General features: G+C 40.6%; 1 protein-coding gene across 8 annotated transcripts in view; it reads right to left on the bottom strand.

Moving 5' to 3' along the window:
• The window catches only part of tpk1 (thiamin pyrophosphokinase 1), an 82797-nt gene extending 61184 nt beyond the window's left edge, over positions 1-21613 (bottom strand). For 3 of the 8 annotated variants that reach the window (XM_071414749.1, XM_071414756.1, XM_071414757.1), the window contains exons 1-5: positions 21516-21613; positions 19676-19755; positions 4083-4157; positions 2968-3037; positions 457-529 (exon numbers count right to left, since the gene is read on the bottom strand). In XM_071414749.1, the coding sequence (XP_071270850.1) occupies positions 457-529; positions 2968-3037; positions 4083-4157; positions 19676-19721 (264 nt within the window). In that variant the 5' untranslated portion in view covers positions 19722-19755; positions 21516-21613. Of the gene's footprint in view, positions 1-456; positions 530-2967; positions 3038-4082; positions 4158-19675; positions 19756-19964; positions 20079-20135; positions 20155-21350; positions 21467-21515 lie in introns of those variants that run through there. The other 5 variants (XM_071414751.1, XM_071414753.1, XM_071414750.1 and 2 more) reach the window with 5 other exon arrangements.
• Positions 21614-22624: the final 1011 nt, after the last annotated feature.

Here is a 22624-nt window from a genome sequence, read left to right as displayed (position 1 = left end):
GGTCGTGTGTTTTTTATTGGTTTTCTTTTCTCTACAGTGATTGGCCAGTTGTCCAGGTCTAAGACAGTCTCTGATTAGAAGGAGCAGAGTCCTGTGGGTGTAAAGAACCAGAGCGATGTACCTCTAATATCACTACCATAATGTAATGCATACAGTGAATAATGGCTGATCAGTGTTAAACTGGCCTCATTCTCCTAGATGACAGAGAACGCTGCTATTTACATGACTCATCATGGCTGAGTCATCATGGCTGGGTGCCTACTCCTCGTCTCTCAAACACTCAGGGTGTCATCTCCATTTCAAACAGTAAACACTTATGTACCCTGGGCTCTGAACACAATCGTACACTGTGTGTGTGTGTGTGTGTGTGTGTGTGTGTGTGTGTGTGTGTGTGTGTGTGTGTGTGTGTGTGTGTGTGTGTGTGTGTGTGTGTGTGTGTGTGTGTGTGTGTGTCACCTTCTCTGTGTAGAAAGCTTTGACCTCTGCAGTTATAGAATCAAAGTCCCCACTGATGTAGTCTGGAAGAAAACTAGATGAGAGAACAAGAAAAATAAAGAGAGAAAGAGGATTTGGGAAAGTGTCAGTTTGGGAAATATGGGGGTCCGTATATACAGTGGGGAGAACAAGTATTTGATACACTGCCAATTTTGCAGGTTTTCCTACTTACAAAACATGTAGAGGTCTGTAATTTTTATCATAGGTACACTTCAACTGTGAGAGACGGAATCTAAAACAAAAATCCAGAAAATCACATTGTATGATTTTTAAGTAATTAATTTGCATTTTATTGCATGACATAAGTATTTGATCACCTACCAACCAGTAAGAATTCCGGCTCTCACAGACCTGTTAGTTTTTCTTTAAGAAGCCCTCCTGTTCTCCACTCATTACCTGTATTAACTGCACCTGTTTGAACTCGTTACCTGTATAAAAGACACCTGTCCACACACTCAATCAAACAGACTCCAACCTCTCCACAATGGCCAAGACCAGAGAGCTGTGTAAGGACATCAGGGATAAAATTGTAGACCTGCACAAGGCTGGGATGGGCTACAGGACAATAGGCAAGCAGCTTGGTGAGAAGGCAACAATGCACCGTATTGAGGGGAGGATGGATGGGGCCATGTATCGCGAGATCTTGGCCAACAACCTCCTTCCCTCAGTAAAAGCATTGAAGATGGGTCGTGGCTGGGTCTTCCAGCATGACAACAACCCGAAACACACAGCCAGGGCAACTAAGGAGTGGCTCCGTAAGAAGCATCTCAAGGTCCTGGAGTGGCCTAGCCAGTCTCCAGACATGAACCCAATAGAAAATCTTTGGAGGGAGCTGAAAGTCCGTATTGCCCAGCGACAGCCCCGAAACCTGAAGGATCTGGAGAAGATCTGTATGGAGGAGTGGGCCAAAATCCCTGCTGCAGTGTGTGCAAACCTGGTCAAGAACTACAGGAAACGTATGATCTCTGTAATTGCAAACAAAGGCTTCTGTACCAAATATTAAGGTCTGCTTTTCGGATGTATCAAATACTTATGTCATGCAATAAAATGCAAATTAATTACTTAAAAATCATACAATGTGATTTTCTGGATTTTTGTTTAAGATTCCGCCTCTCACAGTTGAAGTGTACCTATGATAAAAATTACAGACCTCTACATGCTTTGTAAGTAGGAAAACCTGCAAAATCGGCAGTGTATCAAATACTTCTTCTCCCCACTGTATATACAGAAAAGTATGTGGACAACCCTTCAAATTTGTGGTTTCGGCTATTTCAGCCACACCCGTTGCTGACAGGTGTATTAAATCGAGCACAGAGCCATGCAATCTCCATAGCTGCCACCTTTCCAACAAGTCAGTTCGTCAAATTTCTGCCCTGCTAGAGCTGCCCCGGTCAACTATAAGTGATGTTATTGTGAAGTAACGTCTAGGAGCAACAACGGCTCAGCCGCAAAGTGGTAAGCCACAAAAGCTCACAGAACAGGACCTCCAAGTGCTGAAGTCAGTAGCGCGTAAAAATTGTCTGTCTTCGGTTGCAACACTCTCTACTGAGTTCCAAACTGCCTCTGGAAGCAACGTCAGCACAAGAATTGTTCATCGGGAGCTTCATGAAATGGGTTTCCATGGCCGAGCAGCCAAGCGCGGCTGGAGTTTGAGTTTGAGTTTGAGTTTATTTTTATTTTTACAGGGACAGTGCACATTAATCAACGTTTCAGTAAAAGTGCCGGTTTTAGCCAGCCGGCTAATTTTCAACCGCAGTCCCTGCGCAGGTTATTAAGTGGTGTATAGCTCGCCGCCATTGGACTCTGGAGCAGAGGAAACGTGTTCTCTGGAGTGATGAATCACGCTTCACCATCTGGAAGTCCGACAGACAAATCTGGGTTTGGCAGATTCCAGGAGAGGGCTACCTGCCCGAATGCATAGTGCCAACTGTAAAGTTTGATGGAGGAGGAATAATGGTCTGGGGCTGTTTTTCATGGTTCGGGGTAGGCCTCAGTTCTAGTGAAGGGAAATCTTAACGCTACAGCATACAATGACATTCTAGACGATTCTGTGCTTCCAACTTCGTGGCAACAGTTTTGGGAAGGACCTTTCCTGTTTCAGCATGACAATGCCCTTGTGCACAAAGCTAGGTCCATACAGAAATGGTTTGTTGAGATCGGTGTGGAAGAACTTGACTGGCCTGCACAGAGCCCTGACCTCAACCCCATCGAACACATTGTGATGCATTGGAACACCCACTGCGAGCCAGGCCTGAACTATTTTCTACATTGTAGAATAATAGTGAAGACATCAAAACTATGAAATAACACATATGGAATCATGTATTAACCAAAAAAAAAGTTAAACAACTCAAATCAAATATTTGAGATTCTTCAAAATAGCCACCCTTTGCCTTGATGACAGGTTTGCACACAATCTGTCCTTTAGGAAGGAGAGAAATATTCAAACACACACACAGTGGCTACTTGTACCTGTCTTGTTGTCCAGTGGTGATGTCATACAGGTGGTTGGCCGCACCATCTGCACACGCCCGCAGGAGAGCTACAGAGAGAGAGAGACCTTGCTTAGCTGAAAGAGGTGGACGAATCTTGCTGAGATGTATATGCCTGTTTTGTGTGCAAACAACTTTTTGCTTTTATTTCCTATTTCTCCCAAACATAATGCATGTGTATATAGTAATAGTAATAGTAATAAAAAACTCCTTTCTAATTTTACCCAAAAACAAAATATGCGGTCCCCAGGTCCAACTTTTAATGTTATTCGTATTTTTGGGAATTTGAAGCATTCCGTTTGCAAATTTCACAATTTATTAATGTTATTCAAATTGAACCTGTGACTTTAAGGAGTCTGTTTTTGTGTCATGGGGAAAGACTGCATGGGAGCAATAGAAGCATTCTCTAAGCACCTTGTTTAAAATAACCAATGCATTCAGCAGAGAGAGATATTCTGTTTTAAACACACGTGTGTCACAAGAGTGTGTGTACTAGCAAACACACCGTGATAAGGAATGTAGTGCCCTTTTCTATAGGAACTTTCCCACTCTCAAGCAGAGATTCAAAACCCCCAACAAAAAGATGTGAGCTGGAGAAACAGCCTGTAGCACTCCAAGAGGAGGGTTGGCTTAGAGACAGCCAATACCATATCAGTACAGACATAACAATGCTGTCTTAACTTTACACTAAAGGATATATTTTAGAATTTGATTATTAGTAGTGATGAGCACTGATGTGGAAAGATACCAAGAAATATCAAGATACCAATAGGTGTAAATGTTCACTTCAGTATTCACCCCCACAGCTCTGCTGAGTCCAGACAACTGCTAATTGGCCAAACGGCCAGGTGTGAATATTCTGGAAGCCAACCAATCTCAAATCATCCACCTCTGATGGACCATCAGCAGGGCCATCAGTATGCTGACTTGATAGCCTGCAGAAGGTCTGAGAAAGAGTTTTGTGCAACGGACATGTATGCTTTATTTCACAATAGTGTAAGCTAAGAGGAAAGAAATAACTATATTATTGGTATCATATGAATGATCAATGTTGGTGTCCAACACTAATGAATATAAAAGCTACAAGATGGATACCTTTACTCCAGAGTGTGTGAAGACAGTCTTTTTCCAAAGGCTGGTTGAGAATGATCAGACATATTTTCTGTGTGCCTGTAGGGAGGCAGGGAGATAATTACTTGCATTTGTTACACAATATCAGATCTATTCTGAAACAGAAATGAAGGTTTACTTCAGAAAGGTACTGTAAGGCTGTAAGGCCATAAACTGCTCTTCCTTCCACAACAGCTCTGAGAGAAATCAAATTCTACTTTAACACTCAAAGTGTTCTTGTTGTTTTAATAGTTTTAACCACAATGAGGATGAGCCAGAGAGGAATCAAAATTCGCTTTGGTTAGGAGATGAAACAGAAACGAGGTTGAACATTACCTACAGTTGGGTGTGGGATGAAAGTCAGAACTATTTGCCTTTTGGGCTCCATTTTACAACAAGAGAATGAAATCATTTAAATGTTTTAGAGATATCAAATGCTTGCATCAGACAGCTCATTTTGGTTGAATGCAATCAGTTGTGCAACTGACTAGGTATCCCCTTTCCCCTTCTCCTTCCATAATGACTCACAGTACATCAAGAGGTATCACAATATGCAGTAGAGTCCGTTGCACTGCACTCCAGCAGGTGGCAATAGTGCACAATTTTGACTACGATGTGCATGGCTATATAACTAGTACAAACCACCGGTAGCTAGTTAGCTAGCATTCTCTACAAAAATGCCTACATTCGAGGGCCTCCCGAGTAGTGCAGCGGTATGAGGCACTGATTCGCAGTGTTAGAGGCGTCACTACAGACCCGGGTTTGGGTCCGTAGTGGACTAAAGACTGTAGAGAAGCAGTGACGTGTACGAACAGGGCTTTCAGAATGATGAAAAGGTCTCATAATTACCAGCACCTGATACAGTATAAACAAGCACAAGTAGTAGTAAGGAGGATCATTAGGACAGATAAATAAGGAGGTGGTGGTAGCCGTTTTCTTCAATGTAGAGATGGCCGATGATATGATGTGGAAGGCAGGCCTACTTATCAAGCTGAATATCATGGGGGTTGGAGGAAGGGCTTATAACTGGATAAAGGATTACATTTTTGGGCGATCAATACAAGTGAGGGTGGAAAGCTTTATGTCAGAAAGCTATGAGGTAGATAATGGTACCCCCCAGGGAAGTGTCATTAGTCCTTTGTTATTCTGCATTATCACTGACAATGTATTCTCCCAGTTGAGATCTGATATTGGGATGTCATTGTTTGCAGATGATGGGGCACTGTGGAAGAGAGGGAGAAATATTATCCATACAGCCAGAAGAGTTCATGAAGCGATTAGTGAAGTTGAGCAGTGGTCCCTCAGGTGGGGCTTCAAGTTCTCAATTGAGAAAACACAGACTGTGTATTTTTCTAGAAGGAAGGTTGGGGAGGAAATGTACTTGAAGCTGTATGGAAGGAATCAGGAGAGAAAGGTGTTTAGGTTCCTGGGTGTCTGGTTTGACACTTGAATGACATGGGCGGACCATATTAGTGTCAGAGTAGTTGTCAAAGGAAAGAAAATATTGAATATGATGCGTTGCTTGTCAGGAATGAAGTGAGAGGCAGATATAGAATGGCGTTGAAAATACTATATATAGCGCCTTCGGAAAGTATTCAGACCACTTGACTTTTTCCACATTTTGTTAGGTTACAGTCTTATTCTAAAATTGATTAAATAAATAAAAATCCTCCTCTTAAACATCTTAATGTTGTGATAGAACTGTTAAATCAGTGAAGTAGAAGCCAAGGGGTTAATAAAAACAGGGGTTAAAAACAAATGGCAAGATTTGTGGAAAAGGGAGGGAAAGGGAAGACACCTGTATAAGATCCAGGAAAAGGTGGGGGCAGGGAGGTCCTCAGGTCGAGAGAGAAGGGAGGAAAGTGTCATCACAAGGATGAGACTGGGACACAAGGCTCAATAGTACATTGAAATTGGTGGGGAAACATCCGACTGGGAGGTGTGATCATTGTCAGGAGGAGATGGAGACAGTGGAACACGTTCTATTTCAGTGCCAGAAATATGGGAGGGAAAGCGAGTGATTGTTTTTTATTTTTTATTTATATATATTTTTTTTTTTTGGGGGGGTGGATCAGCTTAATATTGCGGAAAGAATGTTGTTTCCAATGTAATTGTCTGCATCATTTCCAATCCCCCATATTTTTTGGAGTAAATATATATATCCATTCACGTATGCATACATATACACATATATACATACACATACCTACATAGACATACATACTTTTTTTTAAAGAGTATACCTTTATTATTATTCCCTGCAAACCCTACCACCGATCCCCCAATTGGAGTAAACTGATAAACATTTCTGTTTTTACCTTCAATTTATACATCTTATACACATTTACAGACACAGTCTACTTTATAATAGTTCTCTCTTGTTTGTTCTTAGTCCTTCCTCTATTTCTGTTGTCCATCCAGTTTGATTTCCACTTGTAACTGTGCTATTTCACAATAGCTCCGCACCTATACACATTTCACAGATCCCGTATGCCCTACATTGTTTATCTTGTTATTAGTCCCACCCTTCAGCTCCACTCAACCTTTCCCATCTATCTTCCAACATCATCCATTTCGGATTTTTATTTGCCATATATTTTTCAGCTGTGCTGTGATGCTTCACAAAAGATTTGAATCTTCCTATTCTCATAGCTTCCACGGATTGTAAATTAAAAATAAACATTTTTGCTAAAATAATTATTATATTATTGATTGATTGACTATGGCTTTTCAAATCCCCCAGTATTGCTATCTGTAGCGTTAGTTCTACGCAAATGTTGCAATTCTTCAACCATTCCTGGACCTGTGACCAAAAACGAGCTACATGCGGACAATACCAAAATAAATGGTCTAATGACTCTGCCTCCTCACAGCAGAATCTACAGAGCTGAGAAGATTGTATCCCCCATATATATAACATTCTATTAGTTGCAAGAATTTTGTACAATAATTTAAATTGAAAAATTCGAAGTTTTGAATCCGGCGTTGTTTTGCGTATCAATTCATAAACCATGTGCCATGGAATGGGTACATCGAAAATCTCTTCCCAACTATTTTGCAATTTATATGGCACAGCTGTAAGTTTTTTGGTCCTTAAATGAAATTGGTATATGTTTTTATTTATCACACTTTTCTTTAACCATTTATGTTCTTTAATATAAGGCCGACATACAAGTTCCTTACTTTTATCCCCTTCCACCTGCCTCTTCCATTTTTGTGGTAATGCTGCAATTAATTGGTTGTAATTTTGGGTAGAGCAGACATTTCCATATGTCTGTGTTAGCTGCATGTGTGACATTACTCCACCAGTCCTATTTATGATATCATTCACAAAAATTATACCTTTTTTAAACATTTCTTCGATAAATACAGTTTTTTTATCAATTACTATATTTGAATTTAACCACAAGATTTGTTGTACTATTTGTTCCGTCCTTTCAGGTGGATTAAACTGAAATTGCAACCAACTTTCTAAGGCTTGTTTAAAAAATAAAGATATTTTGGAGATTATTTCCTTTTCAAGCAACCGAAAGTGAGCAGGTGTAATCTGAATAAAGGGAAAAAGGCCCTTCTTGAACATAGGATGAGACATTCGTACCAATCTACTAGAGAACCAGTTTGGATTTAAGTATAACTTTTGTATGACTGATGCCTTTAGTGAGAGGTCTAATGCTTTAATATTTAATAATTTCTGCCCTCCGAATTCATATTCGTTATATAAATAGGCCCTTTTAATTTTATCTGGCTTGCCGTTCCAAATAAAATTGAATATTTTTTGTTCATATAATTTAAAAAGCAGGTCACTAGGTGTAGGCAAAACCATAAGCAAATAGGTAAACTGTGATATGATTAAAGAGTTAATCAGGGTGATTTTCCCACAAATAGACAGGTATTTTCCTTTCCATGGTAGCAAGATCTTATCTATTTTTGCTAACTTTCTATAAAAATTTATTGGAGTGAGATCATTTCTTTCTTTTGGGATTTGTATACCGAGTATGTCCACATCACCGTCAGACCATTTAATTGGTAAACTACATGGCAATGTAAAATGTGTATTTTTTAGTGATCCAATACGTAATATGGTACATTTATCATAATTTGGTTTTAATCCAGAGAGGATAGCAAATGTATCTAGATCCTCTAAGAGGCCGTGGAGAGATTCTAGTTGTGGTTTTAAAAGAAAACATGAATCATCAGCGTACAATGACACCTTAGTTTTTAGGCCCTGGATTTCTAATCCCTTAATATTAATGTTTGATCTAATTTTAACAGCTAACATTTCGATGGCAATAATAAATAGATATGCCGATAGTGGACAACCTTGTTTTACTCCTCTAGATAGTTTAAAACTTTCTGAGATGTAGCCATTATTTACTATTTTACACCTAGGGTTACTATACATAATTTTTACCCATTTTATAAGAGATTCCCCAAAATTGAAATATTCTAGGCATTTATATATAAACTCCAGTCGTACTTTATCAAAAGCCTTTTCAAAATCAGCTATGAAAACCAGGCCTGGTGTCCCCGATATTTCATAGTGTTCTATTGTTTCCAGTACTTGCCTTATATTATCTCCAATGTATCGTCCATGTAAAAAACCTGTCTGATTAGGATGAATAATATCTGACAAGACTTTTTTTATTCTATGCGCCAAGCATTTTGCTAGGATTTTTGCATCACAACACTGAAGTGTAAGAGGTCTCCAATTTTTTAAATGGACTGGATCTTTATATATACCACTTGGGTCCTGTTTCAGTAATAATGATATCACACCTTCTTGTTGCGTGTCTGATAATCTATCATTTATATAGGAGTGGTTAAAACAAGCTAATAGTGGTCCTTTGAGTATATAAAAAAAATGTTTGTATACTTCCACTGGTATGCCATCCAGTCCTGGAGTTTTCCCATCCTTAAAGGCCCCAATTGCATCAAGTAGTTCCTCCTCTGTAATTAGGCCTTCACATGAGTCTTTCTGTACAGATGTTAATTTTACATTATTATTAGGGAAAAAATCCATACAATTAGTTTCAGTTAGTGGAGATGGAGGAGCCTGAAACGAAAATATATTCTTAAAGTACTTTACTTCCTCTTTCAAAATATCATTTGGTGAATCATGCGTGACTCCATCATTTGTAACAAGTTTTAATACGTTTTTTTTGGTAGCATTTCTATATTGAAGATTGAAAAAGAATTTGGTGCATTTTTCCCCATATTCCATCCAGTTAGCTTTATTTTTGTAATATATTACACTGGATCTTTCTTGAATAAGTTCCTCCATTTCTTTTTGTTTTTCCTCTAACTTATTCTGTGCCTCTATGGTACCATTTTTATTGTTATCTAACTGTACTGTTAGTCCTTCAATTTCCTTTGTTAATATGGACTCTTTTGATCGAAATTGCTTTTGTTTTATAGATGAGTACTGAATTGCATGGCCTCTAAAGGCACACTTAAAAGTGTCCCATACAATATGGGGATCTGCTGTACCTATGTTATGTCTAAAAAAGTCAGTTATAAATTCTTCTGTCCTAGTTCTAAACAATTTATCATCTAGTAGGCTTTGATTAAATTTCCAATATCCTCGCCCACGTGGAAATTCTGTAAGAGTAATATATATGCCAATTATGTGATGGTCCGACCGCATTCTGTCCCCTATCAAACACTTTTTAACTTTTGGTGCCAGAGAGAATGATATAAGAAAGTAGTCAAGGCGACTAGCTTGATTAAGCCTCCGCCATGTATATCTCACTAGGTCAGGGTATTTAAGTCTCCATATATCCACTAATTCCAATATATCCATGACATTCCTGATTTCCTTAAGTGCCTGAGGGTGATAGTTTGTAGTGTGATTTCCTTTCCGGTCCATAGAGGTATTTAAGACCGTATTAAAATCTCCCACTATAATAATAGAGTCTAGTGTTGCTTGTAGAGTTGATACATTCTTATATATATTGTCAAAGAAGCTTGGATCATCATTATTCGGACCGTATAGGTTAATAAGCCATATATGTTTATTGTCCAATAACATATTTAAAATAATCCATCTACCTTGAGGATCTGTTTGGACAAGTTGCACATTTGGATCAAAGTTATTATTAATTAAAACCATCACCCCTTTTGAATTTCTTTGCCCATGGGAGAAATATATTTCGCCCCCCCAGTTCTTTTTCCACAAAACTTCATCTAAAACTGTTGAATGGGTTTCCTGTAAACAGTAGATATTATAATCCTTCTCTTTTAGCCAGGTAAATACTGATCGTCTTTTCTTATTATCTACTAAGCCATTACAATTGTAACTGGCTATACTTATTTCACCACTTACCATAATGAGACACACCTTTCAATTATTTTTATCAAAATATATGTTTGTAAACGTCCTATTAAAAAGTAACATAATGATTGAGTGTCTATATAGTTGTACCATGACATTTGCATCTCCACTAAGCAAACCTCCAATTGGTCCCCACTATTCCACCCGCCAAAAGCCCCCATCTCGAGTTGGGTTGTCATCCCAATGCCCGGCAGACCACCCCCGACCCCCCGCATCGCACAGCCCCGGACCGACTGGGATCCATCCTTCGAAAAGTGCACACAGCACCATCCACCGAACCGAAGCAGATCCATTGCCAAATGCATTTCCATCGCCCTCACCTCGATTTTTATTCCATATTGCTGTGAATCATCCTCTATAGTCCCTAACATCTTTTACTTCTTCCTTCGCAACAGTTGTGGGATACACACATACACCCACACACATTCAGCCCTTACCCCCACACAACCATAAGCTCACCCTCTCAACAATTGCACCATCCCAGAGCCCAACTCAAGATGGGTCATGATTTACAAATGTACTTGCAGTTGCAGCTGCATGAGAAGGCCTGCAAGACCGCGCAAAAAATGAGCATAAATGTAGAGATTTATTTACCATTGTCACATCCTAGATGATGGAGGTCAAATGTACACCTTCTTCCTGAAACACCCACAATACGGTCATCCATTTTGACCATGTTCCCAAGCCTCTCCATGCAGTCCGATTGGTTTCGTGCCACCAGGGCCACAATAATATACCCCCTCTCTGAATGTCCGAGTGTGACCCCCTCCCCATGGGTTACTGCAGCTAGTGTTGCCAGCACTGCCACTGCCTGGGTGGGGGCACCCCACCGGAATCCCCACCGGCTAGGTACAAGGTCATCAAGGTTCTCATTAGCAGCTTTGAGAATTTCCTTGTTTATTATGCTCTCCCTTTAGGGGGCTTTGGCTTTGCAGGACCAACCCTGCCAGGCTCAGAATCTTGAGGGGGCAGTGCTGCTCTTGGTCCCTGACCTCATTTTGGCTGCATACAGACCGCATACAGCATGCACATAAAACAGTTAGGGACTTCTCCTTAGTATCTGGGCTATTCATGTGGGTGTCTAGGGTATAGGGCCATGGACCGTACCATTAAAATAGGATAATAAATAATTAGATATAATTTATTTTAAAAATGTAGTTCCCCATGATAGGACAATAAATAAATAAGACGTGTAATTCATTATAAAAGTATATCCATCATCTGAACAACATTGAAAGCCCTCTCATACCCGGCCCACAGCAATACACTGGCTCTGGGATATGCAACTTCATTACAATTTCATTACTCACTCACTCAACTTTTCAAACATAACAAATAAAAATAAACACACACCACACCATCCACACATACTGTGCCTTCTGTTTACTTAGTTTTTATCTTCACTATATAGAAATAGTGCTTGTGTTCAATTAGTTATATGTGAAGATTTATAGAAAAGCTATATTTTGTATTGTATTGTTACAATCAGTAACCGGGCTTGAATTGTGTTTATTTTCCTCATCTATGAGAACTTTGTAATTTTTAAAATAACCATGGAGTAATCTTTGTGTCTCTTAACAACTGGTTATCAATATATAGTTTATCAACGACGAGAGCTACTCGTTTCGCTTTTAATCTATTTTCTTTGAAAATTGGATACAGAACTTTGCGCCGTTCTGCAATTTCTTTCGGAAACTGATCATTCGAGTGATTGTTATTAGATTTGAAGAGTGGGGTCAAAGAGCAAGGATTAAGTGAACTGCTGGGGAAATCTTCAAGGGATGTAGTATTTTATTATGTACTTCGTTTCCTTAGGGAGATGAGAATATTGGGTAGGATTTAGACTTTCACTTTCTCTGGTCCACACTCCAGTTCAGTTAGTGGCGGTACCTTAAAGTTGGTTGCCAACTGCCATATAAAAACCACAGAAGAAGAAGTCCACCTCTTCCTTTTCTCGGCTCATTCCAGAGAGGATTTTCTTACAAGGAAATCTGAACGCAGGATAGTGTCATATAATGGGAGCAGAAGGGAGGAAGTTATGTTATCTAGGATGAGAATAGGGCATATGGGATTGAATTCCTCTTTGAAATTGATAGGGAAACATGGTACTGGAATGAGTAATGGCTGTATGACAGAGGAAACGGTTGAACAAAGGGAACAAAGGGAGAAGTTTGACAGGGTCAGAGGTTGCACTGGAATGGGGAGTGGGTGGTATTTTGGGTGGGAGTGATGGGAGTAGTGAGTTTTGTTTTTTATTTATTTTTTATTAGAAATTCAGAGTTAGTGGTATAGATCAGTGGTTCCCAAACTGTGGGGCGCGCCAGTTAAAGTTTTTTATTTCGTTTTTTTAGCCGATATTGTTGTAATTTTTTTGTCACTCAAATATCACATGAATACACATTAGACATGAAAACATGTACAGAATTACAAGAAAATGTGCTTTAAAATTGTAAAATTGCTGGAAATAAGCTTGACATTCTCTCCACCAACAAGAGGGATGTGAACAGTTTGTGTCATGAACAGTGCTTCTGCTCATAGAAATAGACGTGGCGCGCGGGATATTCCCCAATGCTAAAAGGGGGGCCCCTAGTGAAAACATCTGGGAACCCCTGTTATAAGACAGGTCGTGACTGGCCTTGCACTCTAGTATAGTAGGTGGCCGTGTATGCACCTGTCAGTTGGTTGCAATCCGCCGATAGAAACTTAAGAAGAAGAGGATTTGCTTGGTAAGAGCTCTATGTAGTGTAGAAGCGCAGAAGTATACCCGCTGCTATTCAATAGCTTGGAGAAGCTAGCCTCTCCATCTGGGTGCTATGCTGTCCCCCCACTCGGTTTGGCTTGTGCCATCTCGTTTGGGTTTTGTCCTTGTTTTGATTACTTGTGACAGTGTACCAACCTGGGAGATACTCGGTTTGGTTGACCAGTACTGTATTGCGGCACTGAGGGTTTGTCTTAGTTGTCTGTGTGACTTGTCTGTCCACCGGGAACCCTCACGGTTTTAGCCTTCAAGTTTGGGAACCACGCTTACCCTGCAAGATAGAGAGACGTACTGTATGTTTCGCTCCAGCGGACTTGCAGTTCTCCCCTGACCTAGGTGTCGAGAGGCGCCCCAAGTTTTCATCTCTCATGGGACGCAGCCATCTTGCTATACTCTTATGTGCAGTGTTGCCAAGTTCGTGGTTTTCAGACGAAATTAGGCTACGCTGAAAACGATGTCGTGGGTGAAAATGTATTGGTGGGCTACTTCTAAATTGCACTGCGGGCGCCATGGCACTTCTCTCAGTAGACCAGTGTCTACTGCCCTGGCAACAAGAAGATCGGTGACTAATGCCAAGGCAACAAGACCACCAGTGTCGTCTGCCCTGGCAACAAGACTAAGGAGGTCTACTGCACTGGGAACAAGACTGGCCAGAAAAAATTAGCTATCTGTAAATTGAACATTTGTAATACCTTTAAAACAACTCCATATTCATCATAACATAATTTGTATTACTAACTCATCAATCTTTTGTGCTGATGCGTTATAACAAATCTGTTACTATACTAATGATGCTTTCTCCGTTTTCATAGGAGGCAGTTAGAGATTTTTACATTCTCGGTGGTGAGGAGATCAGATACAAAGCCTGGCGAAAGGTGAGGATACAACTTTGTATTTATACACTACATGTACAAAAGTATGTGGACACCCCTTCAAATGAGTGGATTTGGCTATTTCAGCCACACCCAATGCCACATCCAATGCTGACACAGCCATGCAATCTCCATAGACAAATATTGGCAGTACAATGGCTTACTGAAGAGCTCAGTGACTTTCAACGTGGATCTGTCATAGGATGCCACCTTCCCAACAAGTCAGTTCGTCAAATTTCTGTCCTGCTAGAGCTGCCCCGGTCAACTGTAAGTGCTATTATTGTGAAGTTGAAACGTCTAGGAGCAACAACGGTTCAGCCGTGAAGTGGTTGGCCACACAAGCTCACAGAATGGGACTGCAGAGTGCTGAAGCGCGTAAAAATAGTCTGTACTCGGTTGCAACACTCACTTCCGAGTTCCAAACTGCCTCTGGAAGCAACGTCAGCACAAGAACTGTTAATCAGGAGCTTCATTAAATGTGTTTCCATGGCAGAGCAGCTGCACACAAGCCTAAGATCACCATGTGCAATGGCAAGCGTCAACTAGAGTGGTGTAAAGCTCACCGCCATTGGACTCTGGAGCAGTGGAAACGCGTTTTCTGGAGTGATGAATCACGCTTCACCATCTGGCAGATGGACGAATCTGCGTTTGGCGGTTGCCAGGAGAACGGTACCTGCCCTAATGCATAGTGCCAACTGTAAAGTTTGGTGGAGGAGGAATAATGGTCTGGGGCTGGTTTTCATGGTTTGGGCTTGACCTCTTAGTTCCAGTGAAGGGAAATCTTAACGTTACAGCATACAATGACATTCTAGATGATTCTGTGCTTCCAACTTTGTGGCAACAGTTTGGAGACGGTCTTTTCCTGTTTCAGCATTGCAATGCCCCTGTGCACAAAGCGAGGTCCATACAGAAATAGTTTGTCGAGATCGGTGTGGAAGAACTTGACTGGTCTGCACAAGCCCTGACCTCAACCCCATCGAACACATTGTGATGAATTGGAACGCCCACTGCGAGCCAGGCCTGATCACCCAACATCAGTGCCCGACCTCACTAATGCTCTTTAGGCTGAATGGAAGCAAGTTCCTGCAGCAATGTTCATACATCTAGTGCAAAGCCTTCCCAGAAGAGTGGAGGTTGTTATAGCAGCAAAATGGGGGACCGACTCCATATTAATGCCCATGATTTTGGAAGGAGATGTTCAACGAGCAGCCGCCCACATACTTTGGTCATGTAGTGTATGTGTGTATATGCCTAGTCAACCAACTGGGTGCCATCTTTACCAATGGGGAGTGGACCATGAAAGACTGTTTTGGGAGGTAATGTATTGGTGTCTATTGGTGACAGGCTTTTAAATACCTTGCAGTTTTATTACACTAACATCTCTTGACTAATGTCATTTCAAGAACTACCATCATTTTAACAAAGGAAACTTGTACTTTCTGTTGAGAGGATGTTTTCAATGACCGTTGAAGTTTTGGTACTGCCGACAGTTGTTGCTGTTTTTTCAGTCGTACGCACTGTTATGTTCTGTGTTTTTATATATTTTTCAAACACTTTGAAAAAGTTGGAATAGTTATTTCAAGGACTTAAATGGGCGCTGGTACAACAATAGTCAGCTACTATGGTTGAGGAAGTCCCTCTCTCTCTCTGTCAGTTATCTGTCAATCGAGTCTGACAGTCTATACACTTTGATGTCTCCTCTTAATGAGGATCTGTTGACAGCAAGAGAGCCAAGCTGTTTTCATCAACTCTCATTTAGTGTCTTATTGCAGATAGCCGTCTGTCACTTACACATTATCATATAACCCAAATGACTGTGCTAAGGGACTTTGTGTTCATTAAAATTCAATGGAACATTCTCCTAATAAATTAGCATGCTGGACTCATAATATGATCCTAATACACCCCATAGAATACCTACATGTAATAAATATGTAGCACTAGTCTAGTGCTGAGCGATTAGTGTTTTTTTTAGGTCTGCTTCGGTTAGATTACTAAAAAAGTTTTTTGATTTCGATTATTTTTAATTAATAAAAGTCCCACGATGGTAGTGACTGCCCATTACTGCTTATCAATTATTAACAATTTATTCACATTATTTGACTTTAATAAAATATTTCAGTTGTGTATTTTACATTTGTTTAATTTGATGACTTTATTATTTAATTCCAAGTCCTCATCTCTATAGAGCTGCCGCCTATGCTGTCTGAAAAAAATCACTGTTTTGTAGTTCTTCAAAATCAATAAGGCATTTTTATGACTGCTGAATACCAACCATGAGTGACTTAGATAACGTATTTTCAGGTAGAGATAACTTGCAAAGCAACAGCTCTTCTCTCTATATCGCCTCACCATCACGCATTCTTTCCTCTTCTGTAGCAGACGTAAAAGAAACACAGAGTGGACAAGTAGATGTGCAATGGATTATGGTAGAATATTGGCCAGTTGGAAACTACAACTCCCTACTACATTGCAAAGTTCAGTCTGGATCTGATTTATCTCTGGAGAAACTGCGATGTGCACATTGGGTTCACAGAAGAAAAATAACAAACAAAATGGAATTCAAATAATTGAACCTAGATAGGTCAATTAGATGTTTAAAAAAATAAAAATAACCAGCATTTCGATGAATAACTCAGGACTAAGCTAGTCTTATGTTAGAAGAGTCTGACTCATGAGTGGAACGGAGAAATGGTGAGGGGGAGATCAAGAAAGTGAGAGAGGGGAGAAGAGATAATACAAAACCTGTGAGTTTTCTCTACAAGCACAAACAACATGTCCAACACACTCAGATGTCTGGAAAATGGTATTATGTCTTCAATAAAAATTATTATCAGATATGGTCCTTTCCGAAATTGAACATCACTGATATAGAGCCATATAGCAGAATGAAAAGCCTGTTTCAGAACAAATTTGCCTGCACTCACTTGCACAGCGAGTGCGCGTAAACACACACACGCGCGCCCACATCTAGGCAGTGTATTAACAGTAGATAACAGTGATTTAGGAGTGTCTCATGAATTCATCGCCCCTCTTTTCCTCCCTCTTCTGAATTTCAAAACCAAGACAGAAAGAGAGTGGGATAAGGAAGGACAGAATGTGTGTATGTGTGTAAACTACAGGGGGAATAAAGCAGCGATATTTCAGCCCTCTGTTTAGTGCAGGACCCTTAAAGTCAGAGTTATTCCAGACAATGTTAATAGATGCGTGTCTCTTGTTTTGCCTTGAGCTCTGCTCTCTGTAAAAGCCCAGGAAAACTCTAGGGGCTGGAGGTGTTTAAACAACTCAGACACTCAGTCCCACTTACTGTAATAGGGACAATAGTTTGGCTACTGTGAATTGTCTTAGGAGTTCGTTTTCTATGTTATCTACTACAATATATCTGCAGGTCAAATCACTGAATTGTTTAGATAGGCTACTTGAATGCATGATGCCCAACATAGCCCACAACTAAGAGGAAAAACTGAATGACTGCATTATGCAGTGAAAAACTCCAGTATGTGCCTGTGTTCACTCCAGACCTGACTGCCCTTTACCAGCACAAAAACATCCTGTGGCGTACAGCATTAGCATCAAATAGCCACCGTGATATGCAACTTTTCAGGGAAGTTAGGAACCAAAATACACAGGCAGTTAGGAAAGCTAAGGCTAGCTGCCCACTGCACTCAGGGTAGGAAACACTGTCACCACCGATAAATCCACGATAATTGAGAATTTCAATAAGCATTTTTCTACGGCTGGCCATGCTTTCCACCTGGCTACCCCTACCCCGGTCAACTGCCCTGCACCCCCCACAGCAACTAGCCCAAGCCCCCACCATATCTCCTTCACCCAAATCCAGATAGCTGATGTTCTGAAAGAGCTACAAAATCTGGACTCCTACAAATCAGCCGGCTAGACAATCTGGACCCTCTCTTTCTAAAATTATCTGCCGAAATTGTTGCAACCCCTATTACTAGCCTGTTCAACCTCTCTTTCGTATCGTCTGAGATTCCCAAAGATTGGAAAGCTGCCGCGGTCATCCACCTCTTCAAAGGGGGAGACACTCTAGACCCAAACTGCTACAGACCTATATCTATCCTACCCTGCATTTCTAAGGTCTTCGAAAGCCAAGTTAACAAACAGATTACCAACCATTTCGAATCCCACCGTACCTTCTCCGCTATGCAATCTGGTTTCAGAGCTGGTCATGGGTGCACCTCAGCCACGCTCAAGGTTGTAAACGATATCATAACCGCCATTGATAAGAGGCATTACTGTGCAGCTGTATTCATTGACCTGGCCAAGGCTTTCAACTCTGTCAATCACCACATTCTTATCGGCAGACTCAACAGCCTTGGTTTCTCAAATGACTGCATCACTTGGTTCACCAACTACTTCTCAGATAGAGTTCAGTGTGTCAAATCGGAGGGCCTGTTGTCCGGACCTCTAGCAGTCTCTATGGGGGTGCCACAGGGTTAAATTCTTGGGCCGAGTCTCTTCTCTGTATACATCAATGATGTCGTTCTTGCTGCTGGTGATTCTCTGATCCACCTCTACGCAGATGACACCATTCTGTATACTTCTGGCCCTTCTTTGGACGAGCTTCAATGCCATACAACTCTCCTTCCGTGGCCTCTAACTGCTCTTAAATGCAAGCAAAACTAAATGCATGCTCTTCAAAGGATTGCTGCCTGCACCTGCCCGCTCGTCCAGCATCACTACTCTGGATGGTTCTGACTTAGAATATGTGGACAACTACAAATACCTAGGTGTCTGGTGAGACTGTAAACTCTCCTTCCAGACCCACATTAAGCATCTCCAATCCAAAATTAAATCTAGAATTGGCTTCCTATTTCACAACAAAGCATCCTTCACTCATGCTGCCAAACATACCCTCGTAAAACTGACCATATTTGTCACCAAACCCACTGGCTCCAGGTTATCTACAAGTCTTTGCTAGGTAAAGCACCGCCTTATCTCAGCTCACTGGTTACCATAGCAGCACCCACCGGTAGCACGCGCTCCAGCAGGTATATCTCACTGGTCACCCCCAAAGCCAATTCCTCTTTGGCCGCCTTTCCTTCCAGTTCTCTGCTGCCAATGACTGGAATGAACTGCAAAAATCACTGAAGCTGGAGACTCATATCTCCCTCACTAACTTCAAGCACCAGCTGTCAGAGCAGCTCACAGATCATTGCACCTGTACATAGCCCATCTGTAAATAGCCAATCCAACTACCTCATCCCCATACTGTATTTATTTTGCTCCTTTGCACCCCAATATCTCTACTTGCACATTCATCTTCTGCACATCTATTACTCCAGTGTTTAATTGGTATATCGTAATTACCTCACCACTATGGCCTATTTATTGCCTTACCTCCCTTATCTCACCTCATTTGCACACACTGCATATATACTTATGTTCTACTGTATTATTGACAGTATGTTTGTTTATTCCATGTGTAACTCTGTGTTGGTATATGTGACGAACTTCTTTGCTTTATCTTGGCCAGGTCGCAGTTGTAAATGAGAACTTCTTCTCAACTAGCCTACCTGGTTAAATAAAGGTGAAATATATATATCTTTTTTTAAGTGTGTCTGTCAGAGAGAGAGAGGGAGAGAGAATACAGTACCTGTAGGTAGCAGACAGTCTAAAGGAGTGAATTCATCCATGATCATCCAGATGTTCCGTCTCTTCAAAAGAAGTACTCAACTGGAACAGAGAAACACACACAGTCACTCCATACTATTCTTTCTTCCTTTATTTCTTTCTTTCTTCAAAGTTAATCAAACCTTCAAAATAATTGCCGATGGCCTAAAGTATCTGACACCCAACACTTTGAAAACAAGTAACAAACCATTATCACAACCTCTCACTATTGAGGCAATTCCTCCCAATTACATGTCAACAACATACCATACCTGCCAAGCCAAGGGGCAGACTCTAGGAGGAATAAGTTAAAGGAACAGGTTTCCCAACATTCTAACAACCTCTGACCCCAACACTGATTGCTTATCTGAGCGTTGCAAAATAATTTAATCTCTACTCTGCAACCTGAACTTTTGATCAGGTAGCCGTTGGCAGCTTCATACCAGTTTGTTCCATCTCAGCAATATGAAGAGTGGTGGGAGTAGTTCTGAAGGATTATTTGAGGGTAACAGAAAGTGACAGAGAGGCAGATACTATGACAACGGTCAATATATTGTGAGGTTTACATGTGACATGGTTAAAGACAGTGTCGTGGAGAATCGTCTCAGAAATATAACACTCTTACAAGAACTTGTTAATTCAATATAGACTTTAATACAAAGTAGCAAAGCTGAGCCCTTCCATGGAAGGACCCTATAACAGCACCGAGCCCCTCCATGGAAAGAGACTAAATTCTCATATTACAGAGTCCTGCCTTTATAGGATTTTGTCTTTGCATAACGTATACAGTCCCCTCCCTCTATATGAAAATAGCTTCCCTTGACCTTTCTCCATCATTAATCTTTCCATCTCAGAGCTTGCTTGTTCACGCCCACTAACGCTCATATTTGCTTTTGGTTAGGTTATAACGATGACAGAACCCTTTTCACGTCCTAAAATAATCTATGCATTGCATGCTTAACCTGCCCAGGGACTGCGGTTGAAAATTAGCCGGCTGGCTAAAACCGGCACTTTTACTGAAACGTTGATTAATGTGTACTGTCCCTGTAAAAATTTAAAAAAATAAACTAAACTAAACTTATGTTTTACGTGTTAGTCATCAGTTATCTTGCTTCCATCTTTCTTCCTGTATCCTGCTGACCATAGTACGTCCAGCTGTCATAAATGTACGTGTGGTCTTGGTTAATGTACTCTTTCAAAAATAGAGTATAGCCTGGGAGAGTATAGCCTAGAGTATAGAGTATAGCCTATAGCCTCATCTTCTCTTAATGTGCATGTCCTTGCTACTTCAGCCGGGCAACTAGACCTATTTATATTTAATGCTCAGCTCTCCTTAATGATTTGCTCCAACAACAGATAGTGTTAGCAGGTTCCCATTATACTGAAGGAATTCTGTAGGGAGTAAAATAATCAACAAACACAATTTTAAAAAACAAATACCCAAAAATATGATTTCTCTATCCTCCCTGATTCAGAATATACAGTATCATTTTCATAGTCATGGCACGCTTTCTGTAAGAGCTATTGAAGATTGAAAGTAATAAAAGTAATACAAATAAATAAATAAAAATACATTTCAACAACAAAAAACCCGTGGATTTTTGTCCATCTTCCCGATTGAGAATAAAAAACGAATATTCAATATTAACTCCTTTTACCTCGGTAAACCGGGGGTCGGCAAGGACAGAGATGCCGAGTTTGCTCTCACATGCTTAGATACACAAACACATTACAATCACGTTTTATTCTCAACACATCTAGCTATGTGATTTTGGTAGAACAATCATGTACGTCGTATTTTTTAGGTGTAAATTCATACTCACTGAGTCAAGCAACTAACAGCAAGAGTTCCTGGTCAGATTTGTATATAGTCAACAACAGCTCCGGATCTGACAGCAAGACGTCCTGCTCTGGTGGAAAAGGTCCATAGACTCTGTGATGGCGCCATCTATCGGTGAACCAATATAAAATATAAGAAAAATATGCCGGGTATGACTTTTAGGTAATAGGTCCATCTATCCAGTACTGAGAATGAATCCTAGATCTGTGCCTCAATCAAATTTTAATTGTAACATGCTTCGTAAACAACAGCTGTTCACTAACAGCAAAATACTTAGAGAAAAATGTAGAGAAAAATAAAATGGAGAAATAATAGAAAAATAAAACATGTAATAATAATGTCAGTACAGAGTTGATGTGCAAGGGAGTACGAGGTAATTAAGGTATGTACATACAGTGAATTCCGAAAGTATTCAGACGCTTGACGTTTTTCACATTTTGTTACGTTAGAGCCTTATTATAAAATGGATGAAATAAAAAATCTCATCAATCTACACACAATACTCCATAATGCCAAAGGGAAAACAGAAAATACCTTTTTTACATAAGTATTCAGACCCTTTGCTATGAGATTCGATATTGAGCTCAGGTGCATCCTGTTTCCATTGATCATCCTTGAGACGTTTCTACAATTTGGTTGGAGTCCACCTGTGGAAAATTCAATTGATTGGACATGATTTGGAAAGGCACACACATGTCTATATAAGGTCCCACAGATGACAGTGCATGTCAGAGCAAAAACCATACCATGAGGTCAAAGGAATTGTCCGTAGAGCTTCGAGACATGATTGTGTAGAGGCACAGATCTGGGGAAGGGTACCAAACATATTCTGCAGCATTGAAGGTCCCCAACAACACAGTGGCTTCCATCACTCTTAAATGGAATAAGTTTGGAACCACTATGACTTTTCCTAGAGCTGGCCGCCCGGCCAAACTGAGTAATCAGGGGTGAAAGGGCCTTGGTCAGGGAGGTTACCAAGAACCCGATGGTCACTCTGACAGAGGTCTAGAGTTCCTCTGTGGAGAGGGGAATACCTTCCAGAAGGACAACCCTCTCTGCAGCACTCTATCAATCAGGCCTTTATGGTAGAGT

This window comes from Salvelinus alpinus, chromosome 8, assembly GCF_045679555.1.
Source record: "Salvelinus alpinus chromosome 8, SLU_Salpinus.1, whole genome shotgun sequence".
Lineage (NCBI taxonomy): Eukaryota > Metazoa > Chordata > Actinopteri > Salmoniformes > Salmonidae > Salvelinus > Salvelinus alpinus.
Note: the sequence above shows the minus strand (reverse complement) of the source record. Positions and strands in the feature narration are given on the sequence as shown.